General features: G+C 40.6%; 1 protein-coding gene across 2 annotated transcripts in view; it reads left to right on the top strand.

The window, feature by feature from the left end:
* The window catches only part of TRPM3 (transient receptor potential cation channel subfamily M member 3), a 502,221-nt gene that overhangs the window by 325,041 nt on the left and 158,160 nt on the right, over nt 1-19,020 (top strand). For both annotated transcript variants that reach the window (XM_084832121.1, XM_084832122.1), the window contains exons 2-3: nt 12,122-12,201; nt 13,614-13,818. In XM_084832121.1, the coding sequence (XP_084688247.1) occupies nt 12,122-12,201; nt 13,614-13,818 (285 nt within the window). The remainder of the gene's footprint in view (nt 1-12,121; nt 12,202-13,613; nt 13,819-19,020) is intronic.

Raw genomic sequence — 19,020 nt, forward strand, 5'->3', positions numbered from 1 at the left:
AAGTGGTTTCTGTGGTGAGGAGCATCTATTTACCAACTCAGGTTGGTATGCCAGCTATTCCCTTTCCTGGACAGGTATAGTCAGACCACTGTAGTTCATGCATTGGTACCAGCACACTTAGATTGCTGTAAGGCTACCCTTATGCTTGGTCTAGAAGCTATAGCTGGTGCAGAATGCGGAAGCCAGGGTGCTGAGTGGCGTGTCTGGCCGTGCACATATTACACCAGTGTTGAAGTAACTGCATTGGCTAGCTATTAGCTACTGAGCCAAGTACAAGGTCTTGCTGTTGGCATATAGAGCCCTGGACAGCTTGGGATCAGGTTACTTGACAGATCGCCTTTCCCAATACAGACCTGTGAGATGATTAAGATCATCGGAGAATATTACTAATCATAGTCTCAAAATAATAATAATAATAATACTCATAATAATTAAAATAAAAAGAAGGAAATTATTAAGGATAAAAGAAACAACAACAATCACTAGTATATTTTATACTATCTATATGTTAGATAGTATCATTTCTAAATATATACATATATAAGTGTGTACATTTCTATACACCCACAAACCAGAATTTTATATACAGTATATCATGTCTATTATAAGAAAAAGGAGTTAAAAGAAAATGGAAGGAAAGAAAATGGATATATATAAACAATCATCTCTGCCGTACTGCCCAGATCTTGTAACCCAAACAGACCGACAAACAATAATTATTTATACATTCCCAGCTCATGGGACTGAAGAAGATGTCTCCCATGCTTTACCAACAAGCCAAGCTTCCGCCATTTCATGATTTAAAAACTTTTTCATCTGGCCTTCAAAGAGAATGCAAAATGTGGCTGGGTATTTTATGTGATATTGTAAATTCATTTGTCTTGCCTGGTTTCTCGCCTTAGTGAATTGCCTACTTTTATCAGCGATTTCTTTAGTGTAAACCAGAAATAGCATAACTTTATCTCATTTTGGCCCCCAAAGGTCTCCCCCTCTCTTGCCAAGCGCAGAATGTAATTTTTTATAGAAACTCGTGCAAACTGCACTGTAACAGTAACGGCAGTCCCTTTAACGCTACGCACCAGACTTGGAACACAAAATGCATGCTCAATGTCAAGTAAATAATCAGATGGCAAAACAAGTAGTTCATGCAAGAATTTATCCAAGAATTTAGACAGGCTTACATCAGTGGGTAGTTCTTTGATGCCAGTAATGCGTAGGTTCGCTCTTCGAGTAAATGCTTCCAGTTGAGAGATTCTAGTAGACAGGATATTATAAGAAGCTTGTATTGTAATCTCTTGAGCTGATACCCGATCTTGCAGGTCATTAACTTTCACCTCCATCTTTTGCAGAGAAGTATTAATTAGGTCCATAGCCCCTTGAAGGGTGGTAATGGAATCTTGGATTGTATCCAGTCCTGTTCTGACAGTTGAAAAGACAAAGTTTTTATCAAAGCAAGCAGCTCCTCTATATTTCCACCACTTCTAGGAGCCTTTGCCAAGGGAGGTGTGAGGGGGGACGGCGGTGATCCTGTTCCTTTTTTCCTTCCCCTTGATGTTGCCATCCTTCTCCTTAAATAAATTTTGCAGGTCCTCAACTATTGTTGGTATTCTCTAATCCATAAATACACAAACAAACTACATTTGGAACTCATCAGCCCTGTGTTCTCCTAATTAGATAGGAGTTTCAAAACAGCTTTGAGTAGGTGTCTTTGCTCCAGAAAACTACCCTTGGAGTCCATCCCTTCTGCTGCTCTGCAAAATGAGCTGCTCTTCCAAGATTTCATCCAGATGGTACTCTTGCTTCCCCTTTTAGTTCCGGGGGAAGATAAAAAGGTTTTTCAACCTTTTAAAAGCTGTTTGAGATAGCGTCCCACGGAGCCTCCGCAGAACGCTGCCAAGGCAACATTGGCTCCGATCGCAAAATATCAAATCTTAAAATGTATTAATTTTGTATTACTACTCCCTTAATGACAAATCTTAAAGACAAGTCAATATGTCTTTTCAATACTTCAGTGGATGCTCTGGAGGATTATATAAAGAGTTTTCTGTACTTTTTAAATAAGATAAAAGGGAACCAAGTCTCTTCAAAATTGTCCATATGCCTTTCTCCTTTTACATATTTTAGGGCTCAATCCTATGGCCACCAGTCAGTGGCTAGATGGCCATAGGATTGGTTGGTTCCTGGGAACTGACCTCAGAGTCCGCACTCCAAGAGAACCGACCTCCACCCCCTCCTGCACCGCCTTGTAGGCAGCTCAGATCAGCTCTGCACTCGTAGGAGCAGTGCAGAGCAGGAAAGATGGGGCTGTCAAAATCAGCTGTCTAGCCGTGAAAGCAGGGCACGGGGAGCAAGGAGGAGATCCTCTCCTCACCACTCCTTCCGCCCTGCACTGGATAGGCAGTCGCCCCTGGGGTCGGAGGTGACCCTTGATCCTGATAGGATTGCTCCCTCCATTTACTTGTCAGGTTTTTTTAATGAAGCTTTTGTCCAGACTCTGTTTAACCAATTACACTCTGTGAGACCATTTAAATTTTTCCATCGTTGAGTAATTTCAGATCTAGCTGCAGCAAGGAGGAATCCAATCCATTCTTTATGTCTTAACGGATAATTTTGTCCAGAAAATATAGTCAATAATAATAGGTCGCCCTGGAAAAGTATTGTCTGATGTCATAATGTATTTTAATATATTTATTTTTCTTGTAAACCACTTAAAGATATTTTATAATATGGTCAGTAGTATAGAAATTTATTAAAGAAATAAATATCAGTCCCTTTTATTTACCTTCCTAGTTTCAGCTCAAATACACACTGCTCCTTTCCCCTAAATCCATGTTTCTATTTTCCTGACACCAAAATGTCTTTCTCTGCCCATCATTTTCGGAAAATGATTGGAAAATAATCATTTTCTCTTTCCAACCTACCTCATAGGGTTTTTATGAGGCAAAATGGGAGTGCCCCATATATACTGCCCTCAGCCCATCGATGGAATGATTAGGGATGGTGGAGAATTCCGCCACGGATTCCAGTGAGGCCAGATTCTTTAGAATCCAGCCCCCCGGAGTCCATGGCAGAACAGAACAATCCCCCCCCCCGCCACCCCACGGAATCCCCCTGGGATGGAGCCTACCTTTTGTCAGCCATCCGTGGGTGCGAATTGCGGCCCCGGTCTGCAGCTGCCATTTCCCTTGCTCCGTTAGCTGTGATAGGCTATGTAAGTATTTACGTAGCCTATCACGGCAAAGAGCAGGGACGCAAATAGCGTCCACTATGCCATTTGTGTCCCTGCTCTTTCCGTGATAGGCTACATAAATATATACGTAACCTATCACGGCAATGCAGGGATGCAAATGGTGGCCGCTACGGCAGCTGCCATTTGCGGCCGCGGCCCTGCAGCGGATGGAGGTCTGGCTGCGGGTGGCCCCGGCCAGAAGCTCCACGGACTCGCCACGGAGCAGAGCCAGCTGGGGAGGATTCCGGGGGGAGGGACAGATTGCCTCCCCTCCACCACGGATCCCTGGAACGGAGCCAGGTAAGTGATCCGCCCACCCCTAGGAATGATGGGATAGAAATGTAGTAAATAATAACTTCGATCTATGAATGCATGTGCCATTAGTCTTATTAAATCTGATGCATAAATCTGATGTTCCAAATTTATTGTATAATCAGCAGCACATTTCTATACAATGATTGATACACCTTACAAAAACAGGTTGTTCCACCATCTGAGTAAGCACCAGAAGAACAAGAAAAAGGAAGATAAGAACAAACAATAATAGACGTCACAAACTCCTGATTTCACCACACTCCTGTCCTCATACATAAGCTGAATCTTGTGAAGCTTCTCCTCTTTGTTGTCATCTCAATTTCTCAGTTTCAGCTAAATTCTGTTTTTCTCCTCTTGGGGAATGCACAGCTTAAGTTATTGCTATAGTTGACATAAGATACATATCAGCCTTTTCTCTATTTTGTGCTGCATTATCCCCTGCATGAGAATTAACAACCCACCCAGAATGCAAATATGATCTAGTGTGACTCTTTTTTAATACACCATTCGGAGTCACTGTGGCATGCAATAGAAAGCCCTCTAGTTATAGTCATCCAGGCTCTGTTTTCACCAGTGATTTACTCCAGCATGGCTGCACGGTGTTTCCATGACGTCATGACCATTCAGCACTAGCCCCGCATTTTATCGCTGAACAGCCACTTCTTCTGAGACTGCTTATAGTCCAACTTTTCCAGCTTACCATGGCTCATTACTGACCTCTTTCCACAATCGCACTGGGTCTGGTATCATATCCTGCCCATGAGGCATGTAGCCCAGCCTTTGTGGGTGTATCGCTCTGACCTCGGTGACCCAGCCCTTTCCTTCCTTGTTTTCCAGAAGTTTCATTTCCATTTTGGAGCAGGATGCTGAGGGAGCAACCTTTAAAATATCATTGAAAATAAGCACTAGAACACAGCCCATGAGCCTGGCGGGGGTAGGTCTCCCATTGTGCTGAATGAGGCTTGCCCTCTCAATGACCACAGAAATAACAGAGAAGCCCCTCAATGATATGGCACATATCAAAGCCCAATTCTTTAAATGCAGTTAAGTGCGATCTCGAGGCTTCGGTCCATTGCCTTAGGACATAACTCATTCACAGCTTCCAGATCCTGTGCATTAAAATGGGGGTTGGTTTCTCTGTCTTTCCCACAACAAACCCATTACTGTCTCCTCAGAAGTAACTCCCATTGAGGTGGATGAGGCTGAGATTCTCCCTCAATTGAAATGGCACACATTAAAGCCCAAGTCCTTAAATGCTTTTAAGTGACCAAGCGAGGCTCCGATGAATTGCCTTAGGAAGAAAGTACATGGCAGCTCTGTTATAGCTATCCTGTGGGTTACAATGGGGGCTGGATTCTGTTTAATACTCTCTTTCCCACAACAAACCCATTGTGTCTCCTCAGAAGTAACTCCCATTGTATTGAACGAGGCTTGCCTTCGAATGCCTACATCAGAACTTACAGAGATTCCCCCTCAATTGAAATGGCACACTTTTAAGCCCAATTCCTTAAATGCGATTAAGCGCCATCTCGAGGCTTTGGTCCATTTCCTTAGGACGTAACTCATTCACAGCTTCCTTATAGAGATCCTGTGCATTAAAATGGGGGCTGGTTTCAGTCTCTTTCCCACAACAAACCCATTACTGTCTTGTCAGAAGCAACTCCCATTGTGGTCAATGAGATCCTCTGGGTTAAAGTGGGGGCTAGTTTCCCTCTTTGTGCCCCCCCCTTTCCCAGCACAAGCATATGTGTGTCTACTCGGAAGTAACTCCCATTGTGCTCAATGAGGCTTGCTTCTGAAATGCAAGTGGCTCTGGACTTTCAAGGGAAAGGAGAAAGGAGGGTAGAGGGGGAAAGCCTTTTTAAAAATCCCGTACTCGTCCATTAGCTTCTCCTTCCGTTGTCCTGGAAACATGGTGGAGGAGGCAGGAACACTGAGGAAGTAATCAGACCCAACCCATACTCCACCCAGCCATCAAGAAAATAATTCAGTTAGAGCTCAGTGGAAACAGCACAGAGCCCCAGACTACAGCGATGATAAACTGGGACTTTAAGCACTGTGGAAACTGGAAAAGGAGAAGATGAGATTGGGGAAACATTGCAACAAAATTGCAAACAAAGTGAAGCTGATAGCATGGAAACACACACCCGCCCCACCCCGAATTGTTGTGTTGACTTTGTAGTCTTCTTCAAGATAAAACTATTGCCTGAATAAACCCATTACCTATATCTTGAAGGCACTACAACATCTCAACTGTTAGTAGTAGGTCACTGCAAACAGTTTGGATATATTCTAGACATAGTCTAGATACATCCTCTTGATTGTTTTCCCAATGTAACAGTATCACTGGTAGCTCCCCCCACCCCGCTTTCTGCATGTATATAACAATGTTGTTTTTCCCCAAAGTGTTGATCTCAACAATTCCCTGCTGCTTGCTGCTTCTTTTTTTAACCAGATATGATATGCGAAGTTCAGCCACAAATTGGAAGGTGGGAACATGACCTTACAGAGGCATTGCCAAACATTCCTGAAGATCCTAGAGGGCTTGTATGGGGGTATGATCCAGACTGGATCAAGGTTTGTCAAAATGGGCATTGCAATAAAGTCACTGGGTTATATCCAGTGGTGGTTTTGAATTAACACTTGTGTAAGGCAGGGCATGATTTTCATAAGGCCACCCCTACCCAGTGCAGCCCCCTATAACCTCCCCCTTCCCAAAACTGCTCTTGAGGGTTGGGGGCCCTTTTGGAAAAGTATGAGATATGGCATGGAAGGCTGTAGTAGGTAAAAATTGGGTGCCAACTGTTGCATGAGCAGAAGCGCTAGGGCTGTACAAAAGTCACTTACCTGTTCGCGGATTATGCTGATGCTGGGGGGAGGCGCTCCGTCCCTCCCCCCCCCCCCAAATCCTGGCCAGCCAGCTCTGCTTCGCAGGGATTCTGCAGAGCCGCCAGCCGGCTCCACCAGCGGCCGGACATCCGGCCGCTGGCTAGCAGGGACGCAAATGGTGGTGGCCATAGCCGCCGCCGTTTGTGTCTCTGCAGTCAGCCGTGATAGGCTACGTAAATGTTTACGTAGCCTATCACGGCTGATTAAAAAAACACAACAAAAACGTGCGTACGCAAATGGCGTTTTGCAAAACAATGCGCGTTTTGTTTTTGTTTTTTAAATCAGCCGTGATAGGCTACGTAAACATTTACGTAGCCTATCACGGTGTTTTTTAAAATTTAGCCGTGATAGGCTACGTAAATCTTTATGTAGCCTATCACGTTTGTTTGTTTGTTTTTAACTTGGAAATGGCGGCGGTGGCAGCCTGTCAGAAGACCGGCCGCTGCCGCCGAACCGCCGCCAGGAAGATCCGCCCCAGGTAAGTCCCGTCCTGGGGGGGGGGCGGGGGGCCATTCCGCCACCGATATCGGGGGGCCGAATGCTCTGGCATTCAGCCTCCCCGAGATCCGTGGCGGAACTTTCGTGCATCCCTAAGAAGCGCTTTTCCTGCTAGGACAAAACCACTACTGGAGTCAGACCACTGCTACTGTTTTCTCGGTTCTTGAATCCACAAAAGGTTAAGCAGAAAGTAACCTTATCTCCACCAACAGTTGTTTCTGAATATCTCATTCCCTTCATTACCCATCACCACCACTTCCTGACCCAATTTGCACCCATGAAAGTCAAAGATAGGCAACTTCTGACTTTAGCTTCCAGTGTCTCTGCATCTGTGCATCGGAAGTTTTAAGTTTCTAACTTCCTTGGGTGATACATTTACTACATGTAAACATTATGCTGAAAGGCAGGTGCAAATCCTAGCACTTTTTGATATGCACTGTTGCTGATGAACTGTAATATATTTTTCAGTGTATAGAAATTCCCAGCAGTTGCCGAACAAACACACTGGTTTCATTCTTTGGAGATTAAAAATATCTCATGTGCGTTCAGGTTCTTTCCAGCTTAATACACTGTTTCTTTTGAAGGATTTGCTTTCCTAAGTTGAACTTTCAGGGCTCAGAACACCTTATCACACTTTCACAAGACCTTCTTTTTTGAAAATTAAAAAAAAAAACCAACAGCCTGTCAGGGCTTGTGCCAGTCAAATCCAAGCTCTCAGGGAATTTGTTTTCCTTTTGGCGTCAGATTAGATGTTCAAATGAAGCAGTTTTTTGGGGCTCCGAGTGAATGCCTGTAGAACTCTTAATGAGGCTAATCCCATGGCAGCGCATTCCAAGTAGCTAATGGGCGCAAGTTCATTGCTTACTTTAACAACTCCTGGTCAAAAATGGAATGAATGACTTGTCTGGTGGGCGGTCATGAGTATATTATTATTAGTAGAATGACCAGCAGCAGTGAAATGTGGACAACACAAATTGACCAGAGAGAACTTTAGACAGACACAAATGTGGATGCTCAGGTAAATAACAATATTATTATTTGGTGGTGTTTGTGTCAGTTTCATAACAAAATATTTATTTCAGGGAATTAATGTAGGAGCAAGTTCAAACTCCCCACAAATAATGTACATATTTAATGTAACTCTGTTATTCTAATTAGTGCTAGAATAATATATAGGATAATGAACAGCAAAAATGAAATGCATCAAAAACTAGTTTAATTCATACAACTCATCACATTATTCACAAAGTTTGCAGACTGCTTATATCTAGCGTGGAGAAATAATTTATTATGAAAAATTCTTTAAGAGTTTATGTTTTTGTTTCTGTGTCTTCATTCAGCTATAGCTGGTGATTTAAAACTAAATTAGTGTAGATATGCTGTCTTCATTGCAAATGATCCTCTTTGTACTAAATTGCTGGTTCAGCCCATAGAGTAGGATATTTCTTCTTCAATGGAAGTGAAAATTATTATTAATAATGATAAGTAATAAGCCATTGATAATGTACTTGAGGCCAAAAAGATAACAGTGTTCTAAATTTTAAAAACTAGGAAGAAATGTTGATACTTCAGTAAAAAGTAAGACACAGTTTTGCCTAATTTCACAATTTGGAGGTGGATGATATAACTGAAATTGAAACATACGTTATTATAGTAATAAATATTTTGTCTGATTTTTCTGATTTGTATTTTATTCAATTGAAATGCAAGAACATACTATATAATCAGCTTTATTTCTTAACATTTGTACATTGACTTTATTATCTTTCTTTCTTGTGAGATGGAACAGAGAAATACTGCTTAACAATTCTGCTTAAGACCAAGTGCTGGAAATAAACACGCTGTTAACTTCATGTCCTACTTTTGGGGTAACCAGAGGCATCTGGCTGGCCAGTGTTAGAAAGAGATCTTTGTTTGATCTAACCAAGCATTTCTTCTATTCTTAATACAATGTTTCACATTTTACTTTTCAATTTAGTTTTCCTAGTCCAACAAGTGAATTTCTCTAAACTCCATTTAGGGACAGTTCTCCAACAATATGTAAATGGGCAAATACACCACAGACAACATTAAGTAGTTTTTGTACATTTCCATAAAACTTCATTATTCTAAAATGAGGTTTTAGAGAACCAGCCAATTTGAATAAGATAGCAGCTTCTGGCTGGCTTTTGTACTAGGAAATTGTTTAGGCAGATATCGAAGGAAATTTAACACTTAAAACAATTTTATATTTAAAATATATATATATATATATATATATATATATGGTAAATATAAACACTCAGTCACTAAATAAGTGAGCAAATTAAATTCACTAAAGCAAGAGGTATTCTGCACCTCAAGAAATGCTTTAAAAAGTGAAACATTTCCCTGTTCCCCTCCCCGAAAATACAATATTTTCATTAGGCTATATATACTTGAAGGGAAAGAATAATGCATTACCTTACAAGACTCCATGAATTCAGTTGTTTCTACTATGCCAATAATACACAATGGGTTGGTTCCACACCAAGTTAGTCACACTTTGTTCTCATTGAAATCACTAACTTAGTTTCCATTGATTTCAATAGGAATCAAGTGTAACTAACTTAGTCTGGAGCCAACCGACTGCTTTAACAACTAGTTCTTATTTATTTATTTATTTATTTATTTATTTTCAAGTGTGCTATCATCTGATGCTTTGTATAATCTGTGATTAAATATTCATTCTAAGCAGCCATCCTGTGCATCCTTACTTTACCACTGAACTCAAGTAGGATTTATTTCACAGTAAATATGGATAGGGTTGAGTTTCTAGGAAGTTTCAGAGCTCACAGAGGTTCACTGAACTTACGTTATAAAGAAGGGCCATTAATCCAATTGTTATTTGAAACATGATCAGTCTTGATTAATCAATTGTGCATGGGAAGAATACCAATATATGTGGGCAAATATGACATACAATGACCATTTTATATCTTTTAAATTTCTATTTTGTGCCCTTGTTAAAAGAGCCTTCCGATAATACTAACTAGTATTTTCCTTCATGCCACCAGCACTAGCACCCAATGCTTTCACCATAGATATGTGTTCCATTTCTGCAAAGCTCACAATAGAATGTTCTTGGGAAGCAAGAAAGAAACAACAAACTCTTTCTTCTTTACTATAGAATTGTATTCAGCCCATGAACCACAGTTGAACTTGACCTGTAGAAGAAAGCCAGTGTGATGTAGTGATTAGCGTGTTGGACTGACACTCGGGAGTCCCAGGTTCTAGTCCCTACTTGGCCATGTAGCTCACTGGGTGATTTTGGGCCAGTCAGTGACTCTCAGCGTAACCTACCTCACAGAGTTGCTGTGAGGATAAAATGGAGAGGAGGAGGATCATGTACACCGCCTTGGGCTCCTTGGAGTAAAGGCAGCATATTAGAAATGAAACAAATATAAATAAATAAATAATATCAGAGAGACAGATACATAAAGGATACCTATTATTAGTTTTCCAGTTCTAGAAATAAAACAGAAAACAAAGAGGGAATCATTAAAATATGATCTGGGTACTAAAACCAAGTTGATATTTCTAGTCTCCCTTATAGTTGTGATTATATTTAAGAGAAGACTTATGTATGGAAGTCTTTACTTGTGAAAAATTAAGATATAGCCTAACGTATTTTTATGGAACAAGTAGTATTCTTTCTAGTCAAGGAAATGAACTTTAGCAATTAATTAAAAAAATTTGATGTTTTATCCGGGGTCACAGTATATTAACAGGAAGAATATTTAAGGGAATGAAATGCTGTTTTATGTATTAATAATATGTTCTGTTTTTTTAAAAAAATACTGGATATGCAGGGCAATCCTATGCATGTTAAATCAGAAGTAAGTCCCACTATGTTCAGTACGTTTAGGATGGCAGTATCACAAAGTTAATACAGCTACCAAGCTAATTCTTTATTAATTGAGTGTTACTGAGTCACTAGCTCTTATTGATAGTACTGAAGTGTTTTTCTTTCATTGCATGTTTTATAAATATATCTGTTTATACTGCATTTTGAGAAAGGGGGACAGATAGAAGAAATTAATCTCTAACTGCTAACATGGAAGATTACTTTTTGTCCATAGAGTAATTTTAGAGAGAGTCATGTTGACTTAAAAGGGGCTAGGTAGAGAATTAGTAAGAATTTAGACATTCTAAAGATAATTTTATTTATTTCTTTTTCATTGATCCAGCACATTGATCCAAAGATGCATGTGCTTAAGTACACAAACTTGTGAGTGTGAACATTCTGTTCATCGTTGCTGTTCTTTTTCCATATAGCTCAGTGTGGATTAAGGGGTGATTTTTTTAAAACCACAAGAGCGGACAAGAATAATATTCATCATATCTGTCATATGGGTTTTCTATTCATGCTAAATTTTGCAGCCTATTCATCTGAAACAGGCACTGTCACATATCAACCTGTATTCAGAATATATTAGAATATGTAACAAAGACATGTTCCCACTCTAGATTCCCCCCCCACTCATTTCCCCCCCCCACTCATGTTCCCCCCCCCCTCTGGAGCTAAAAAAAACCCTTTTGAACTGCTAAGAAGAATTTGCAAGAATTTCTGCTTGTGAAGCAAAACAAAACCCTTCCTATGTTTGCAACAACAACAAAAAAACTAATGAGTTTCTATAGATTTTCTTTACTTATCTAACCTTTCTTCTTGTTTCTGTATTCCCTATTTTCCAAGGTTTTCAGTGCAGTTGTATGGTACACTATGCTTTCTAACTTCAGCTTAGAAATCATACATCAGAATCTACGAAACAAATTAATAATGACCCTCTGGCACCCTTGACATTAAAAAAAAAAAAAAAAGTTGGAACGTGTTCAGTACTCCACAGCAACATAGGGTTTTAAAAATATATACATATTTCATAAAAAGTAAAAAGAATGTAATGTCAAGGATTTTCTTACCAATGGGAGAGGCTTGGTGCAGTTTTTATTTTCATTCATTATCTTTTATTGATTATGTTGAGTGTTAATGCTGCATGCAATCCATCAAGCCCTGCATAGATTGGCAGTGGTGTCTATTATAGTAGTCTCTGAGCTCTGCTGCTCCGAGACATTTCTGCTAAAATGCTTCATGGTTCTTTAATATTTAAACTGAACAGCAAAATTCATCTGTGGAGTTTTTCAAATTCATCTTTTCCTCTCTTCTTTTTTTAGGCTCAGAAGTCATGGATAGAAAGAGCATTTTACAAGAGGGAATGTGTACATATCATACCCAGCACCAAAGACCCCCATAGGTAATTGCACTGCTTTTTGCCAGTTAACTTGCTGTGCATCTCAGGTTGTACTAACCCTATTATATTTCATGGCAACTTTTGTTTTAATATCTGCTCAAGAAAAGAAAGCTCTGTTCTAATCATTTGAAAGGCAACAAACACAGCTAAAGTAAAATGGACACAGTCTAAGTTTTGACATTTTCCTTTACCCAGTGAAATACTTCAGGTTAGGGAATTAGCTGTAACTGTTGTATGAAAAAGATTAATAATGGTAGACAATAGATATATTCTGTACTATGACTAAAATATTTTCATTTCAAGATTTCCAGCATCATGTGAGCGGACTTCCAGTTGTGTTACAGTACTTCCCCCTTCCTCTCCTCCCCTGTGCACTCTCACACACACCCAAAATCTGCTCCAGAGGACCCCCCCCCCCTTTGGAGCAGAACTGGGAGAGCACGGCAGGAGGGGTAATCCTTTTCATCAGCTGTGTGCATTTTCCACTGGCAGAAGGATACAGTGGAAAATGCACACAGTTGTGAGTTTAACTTAATGTAGCCTTTGAGAACAAGTTGTGACAATGTTGAAACTGCCATTTCTTATTATTTTCTATTGAAAAAGCATGTGCTATTTCTTAAAGTCTCATGAAAAATAAAATACTTTTAAGTTCTGTCAGTTCGATGTAGCAAAAATATTTGCTGTGTCAATTAATTTGGTTTATTTCAGCTCACTTTTAACCTTCTTGAAATCACTGCAATGTCGCTTTCTCATGTCATCTTTAAGAAAATGTGAAAAGGCTATAATGCAGTGATTTCAAGCAAGTTAAATGTGAACTGACATGCAAAACCTTCCTCTGAGGGCCATTGTGCAACCTGGGATGGCTTTACTTGTGGATGCTTGCTTGTGACAATGTTTTATCAGAAAGAAAGGGGTGTGGGGAATGTTGAAGAAACAACATCTCATAATCTAGATTCTGCATTCTGGAGAAATGCAATATATGCAGCTCGTCTTAAAACTAGTTGTGTGAATAATGCATTCCCAAAGCAACTCCATTGTTATGTTAGCACTGGCCCACAGCTTGGACAGTAAAAGGTGTCACCTCATCTCCTTTGAGTCTGTGACAATAAAGCAAGTCATAGCAAAGTGGGACCTCAAAGGAAGGGTGACGAGACACCTTTCCTTTTTGTACTTCTATATTAGAGGGAATTTTGCCAGGTACAGCAAATCTTACAGGGATGAGGAAAGCTACACCTATTGAAACTTCTCCTTCAACAAGGTGCTGTGGAAGTCCTGTATGCAACTTCATATCTGTCCCTGACTACTGACCAAAAGGCAGCTTTAAGGGCTGAAAGATTTTCAGTGGCTTGGTTAAATCCAGGCAGTTTCTTTGTCATGCCAAGAAATGCAAGTAACGTTTTTGCTTAATACCATAGGTGTTGCTGTGGACGCCTAATAGGCCAACATGTGGGACTTACTCCAAGTATCTCCATTATTCAGAATGAGAAAAATGAAAGCCGGCTTGCTCGAAATGACATCCAGTCAGAGAAGTGGTCAATCAGCAAGCACACTCAGCTCAGCCCCACTGATGCCTTTGGAACCATTGAATTCCAAGGAGGGGGTCACTCAAACAAAGCCATGGTAATTAAAAATATCATCATGCCAGAATGCGTTCCACCAAACCAGTATATGTGTCTGCTTTTCTTGCAAGGGATTGTCTTTGATGGGCATGCCATATAAGGGGCAAGATAGTTCCTAATTTTACAGCACAATCATTGTATGTGGCATCTTTTATATAGGTTACAGAGGAGAGCACGGCTAGAGCAGGAACAATGTGGGCAAGAAACACAACTCAGTGGTAAAGCACATGTTTTGTATGCAAAATGTCTCAGGTTTGTTTGGTTATTTATTGATTACATTTCTATGCTGCCCAATAGCTGAAGCTCTCAGGTGCTTCACCAATAAAACTTCAAACCATACAATATAAAAACATAATAAAACATACTGTAAGAACGTAAAAATTCAAAACAAAATAAAACAAAAGTAAAACAAAACAAAAGCAGCAGCAGTGCAAGACCTAAACAGGTTTAAAGAACTGAATGAATAAAAAGCCTAGGAGAATAAAAAGGGCTTCACCTGGTGCCAAAAATACCACAACATAGGCACCAGGCGAGCATCTCTGGGGAGGGCATTCCACAACCGGGGCGCCGTCACTGAAAAGGCCCTCTCCTTAGTAGCCACCCACTCTACCTCATTCCCCAGGAGCACCTCTAAAGATCCTAAGGTCCAGGCAGGCATATAAATAATAGGATAAAATGGAGAGGAGGAGGGCCATGTAAGCTGCCTTAGTTCCCCTGCTAGAGGAAGAAAGGCAGGATATAAATGTAATTAGATAGATGGATGGATGGATGGATGGATGGATGGATAGATAGATAGATAATCAGATGAGGTGATCCTTCAAGTAGTCTGGTCCCAAGCAATTTCGAGCTTTGAAAGGTAATACCAGCATTTTGAGCCTGGAAATGTACTGGAAGCCATGCAGATCACAAAGCACTGGCCTAATATGATCATATAAATGAGTTCCTGTAAACAATATTGTTCCCTATTTTGGACCAGATAAAGTTTCTGGACAATTTTCGAAAGCAGACTGTCATATAACATGTTGCAGTAATCCAAACTAGAGGTTAACTGTAGCTAGGGTATCTCTTTCCCGACAGGGCTGTAGTTGGTATATCAGCCTAAGCTGATAAAAGGTGCTCCAAGCCACCAAGGCCACCTGTACCTCCAGTAACAATGTTGGATACAAGAGCACCCGCAAAATACAAACCTGTCCTGATTACAACCCCCTGCAGAACAGATTAAACACCACACAGCCAGGTAGATGAGCCACCCACCAACAGTACCTGTCTCTTGTCTGGATTGAGTCTCAGTGTATTGGCCCTCATCCAGTCTATTACTGCACCCAGGCACTGATTCAGAACAGTACTGCCTCACCTGGATTTAAGGAAAAGGGGGGATAGAGTTGGGTGTCATCTGCATATTGATGACACCTCAGTCCACATCTCTGGATAACCTCTCCCAGTGATTTCATGTAGGTGTTAAACAGCATAGGGGACAAAATAGAGCCATGTAGAACCCCACAGTTTAGCTGCCAAGGGAAAGAGGAGTAATCCCTCTGTACCACCTTTTGAAACCAGCCATCCAGGCAGGAGCAGAACCATTGCAATGCAGTACCTCCAACACCCAGTCCAGATAGCCAGTCCAGTCCAAGTTTGATGGTACTGAAAGCTGCTGAGAGGTCCAAGAAAACACAGCTGCACTCTCCTGTCCCTATATCGGCAAAGGCCATCCCACAGGGTGACCAAGGCAGTATCTGTTCCAAAGCCAGGCCTGAAGCCTCATTGAAATGGATCTAGACAATCAGTTTTATTCAAGAGCATCTGGAGTTGGAAGCACCTTGCCCAAGAAGGGGATGTTGGCAACTTGCCTATAGTTGTTAACATCCTCCTGGTCTGGGTTATGCTTCTTCAGAAGTGGCCTAATTACTGCCAGCTGGACATCTTCTCCCTGTTAGATATAATAAGTCATGAAGAAGAAGGGTCAAGCGCACAGGTGGTTGACCAAACATGGCCAGGCATATAGGGCTGGCAAAGACTCCTGCCTGAATATTTTATTATATATTTGTTTGGCTGCAGTGCAGAGTCTGCACTGAGCAGGGGGTTGGACTAGATTGTCTCAGAGGTACCTTCCAATTCTATGATTGCAAAGCCTCTGACACTCAGTGTAGACAATACTGAGACAATACACTGTATCAGGCAGATTCCTGGGCTTACCTAAATGTGCTTCAAGCTTGGTTACAGTTGGAGTGGAGATTAGGTGTAATTATATCAGAGCATGAGGTAAATTGTACCATACTTTACAGAAAGGGAGTGGAGAAACCAATACGTGGCTGGCATTTTCAGCAACATCTCTATATTTTGCCTCCTACTCTGTCCACCTCGAATAAGGCATCTATCATGTTCCCAATATTTTCTAAAGTGATAAGGCAAGTCCTAATACAACAAAAAACAATGTGCATATTTTACAATGTGCACATGTCCGTGTCCTGTTTAATATGTTAAGGTATTTCATACTGTAGATATAAAACAGACATACTAATTGTTTGAGTTACATTTGGTCCTGTCCCCAGGAAATAACGTGAGGGCTTCATACAGATGTCAATAAAAAAAATAAAACACTGGGCAACATTTTTATTATGTTTTGTCAGTTTTGCTGATAGGTGAGAAGCAGATCAACTCCCACTGCTTTTTGCATTAAAAAAAAAGAACCGAGCAAATATGTCTTGTTTATTAAAAGTATGCTTCTTTAATATAGAATAACCGACTTCCCTCTGCAGTGCAGTGTATTGCATTAATTTAAAGGAGACAAATGCCCTTGTTGTCAGATGTCCAAGGAAAACATCAGGCACTTTTAGATACTGATGTAACTTTAAAACAGAATGCAGTCTGCTGTGTGTGATTTCAGAGAATTTCAGGTTATCTCTAAAAAGTAATTTGTTCTCTCCACAAAAAGACACTTCGCAGTTCTATTTATTTTGTCAACATCAGCAGTTTGCTTACTCTTCTCTCTCTCTCTCTCTCTCTCTCTCTCTCTCTCTGTATATATATATATATATATATGAATGAGCTATACTATTAAATAGTAACATTGCCTGAGCCCAGGATAAAGACATCAGGCTGCCTTCTATAAAGCATATTTCTGCTGCAGATATCCACTCTAGCGAACCAAACAGCCAACTTGGTGCTTTAGTTTAGATAGCAAAATGCCCCTCCCCTTTTAGTTTAGTTTATGGGACATTTTCTCAGCCATCGTGCTTGGCCCTATTTAAGGTCACCAAGCACACTACCTTCCCTGAATAAGGTGTACATTATTAGGAAAGAAAAAGGAAAGGTTCCTCCTGTGCAAGCACCAGGTCATTACTGAGCCCTAGAGGGACGCTGCTTACACTGGCGTTTTTATGGCAGACTATAGCAGGGTGGTTTGCCATTGCCTTCCCCAGTCGTGACTACCTTTCCCCCAGCAAGCTGGGTACTAATTTTACTGACCTCGGAAGGATGGAGGGCTGAGTCGACCTGAGCCAGCTACCTGAGACCCGGCTTCCGCTGAGATCGAACTCAGGTCATGGGGAGAGTTTCGGTTGCAGTATTGCCACCTATCACTCTGCATTATTAACTCCAGCAAATAACACAACTTTTCCCAACTGGCTTTGCCCAGCTGGGATGGGCATTTGTCCATATCACAGGTAGACTCTATAATTTCGCCAACTACATCCTTTGCATTGATAAGAGAGGCAGACAGAAGCCTGTATAAATCCCAACACCTCAAGATCTGACTTTGTATGCAAAGCTGCAATTCCCAAGTTGTATTGGTTGTTTTATTGATTAATGTCGAATGTGTAAACCACCCCATTATTTGGGTGGTCAGAGTGAGGCACCAAAGATTATTTATTTATTTATTTATAAAATATCGCTGAATCACTAGGGTCCTGATTCAGATCAGGGGACCTGCACCTACTCTATAGTAAAAATGTGCAGAGGGGAGACGTAGCTGCTAGATATGGATTTAAAGAAATGTCTGGTCCTGAGTTCTGGGGAAGGGGAGGTGAAGCAATTCAAAGTGCTGGTGCTTACCTACAAAACCTCAAAAAAGCTTGGAACTAATTACCTAAAGGACTGTCTCGGACAACATGAGCCTGCCTGAACACAGCATTCATTATCTGAAACTCACCTCCAGGTCCCCCACCATCCAAGGTTAGGTGTGATAACCAGAGAGAGGGCCTTTTCAGTCATGGCACCCTGCTTATGGCACGCCCTCTTCCCCAGGAAGGCACACATTGCTCCACGTGTATTGGCTTTTCACTGCCAGGCAAAGGACCATTCACAGAATGTGAACTGGCTGCTTAAAAAGGTCAGATCTATTCTTCTGAATTTTTATAGTGCTGTTCGGCCTTTAATTGTGATTTCATACTGGTGACATTATTTTGTATACCATCAGATAATTTTACTTAAGGTTGGCTGAAAAGTCTTTTACATAAATACGTAGTCAGAATTTCTAATGTATACATTAACATATAGTATTTGATCAGCATTTGCCTAGTCAGTATTTTTATGGCTACACAGCAAATCTCTGCTCAAATTTCCTTGACATTAAAAATAGTTTGTGGGGCTGTGCAGAAGAGCTGCTAATTGGCAAAAGTAATGAGTCCTTTTGTGCCTATAAAGATACTCACTTGAACACAAACTTAATGTTAGCAACTTATGAAGTGATATATACCAGATTTCTTCTAAAGTAGAATTGCAAATGGAATTTTCCCAAATACTGTATTACTATGTTGAAAAGTGTTTTTCCAATTCCAGTAGTCATAAAATTCCATTTGAGGCTTAAAAGGCCAAATTCAACAAAACCAGAAACACCTCATATGATAGTATACAAGGAATATGGTTCTCTTACACGTTGAAATCTTATGGTAGCCCTTCATTCCCACTGAAGCTTATTAACAATTAGGCTATGTCAAGGACTCCAGCTGCCTATGGCTTTTAACTGCAGTGCTGCAGGCATTAAAAGATTGTAATATCCTAAAAAGAACAGTACAGGTCCAGTACATGCTCATCTAGTATACAGTGCATACACTTTTTTTACACTCTTAATACTTTCTGGCAGCTACCACATTTAAGAAAATCATTATCAGATCTAAATATGGGGCTACTTCACATGGAGCTTTTATCTGGCTATTGAGATTGCTCACTCATGGAAGTTTGAGGGTCCTTTAGATGACGTCGTCAA

This window comes from Heloderma suspectum, chromosome 2, assembly GCF_057233095.1.
Source record: "Heloderma suspectum isolate Gila_16-S chromosome 2, 16-S_ref, whole genome shotgun sequence".
Taxonomy (NCBI): domain Eukaryota; kingdom Metazoa; phylum Chordata; class Lepidosauria; order Squamata; family Helodermatidae; genus Heloderma; species Heloderma suspectum.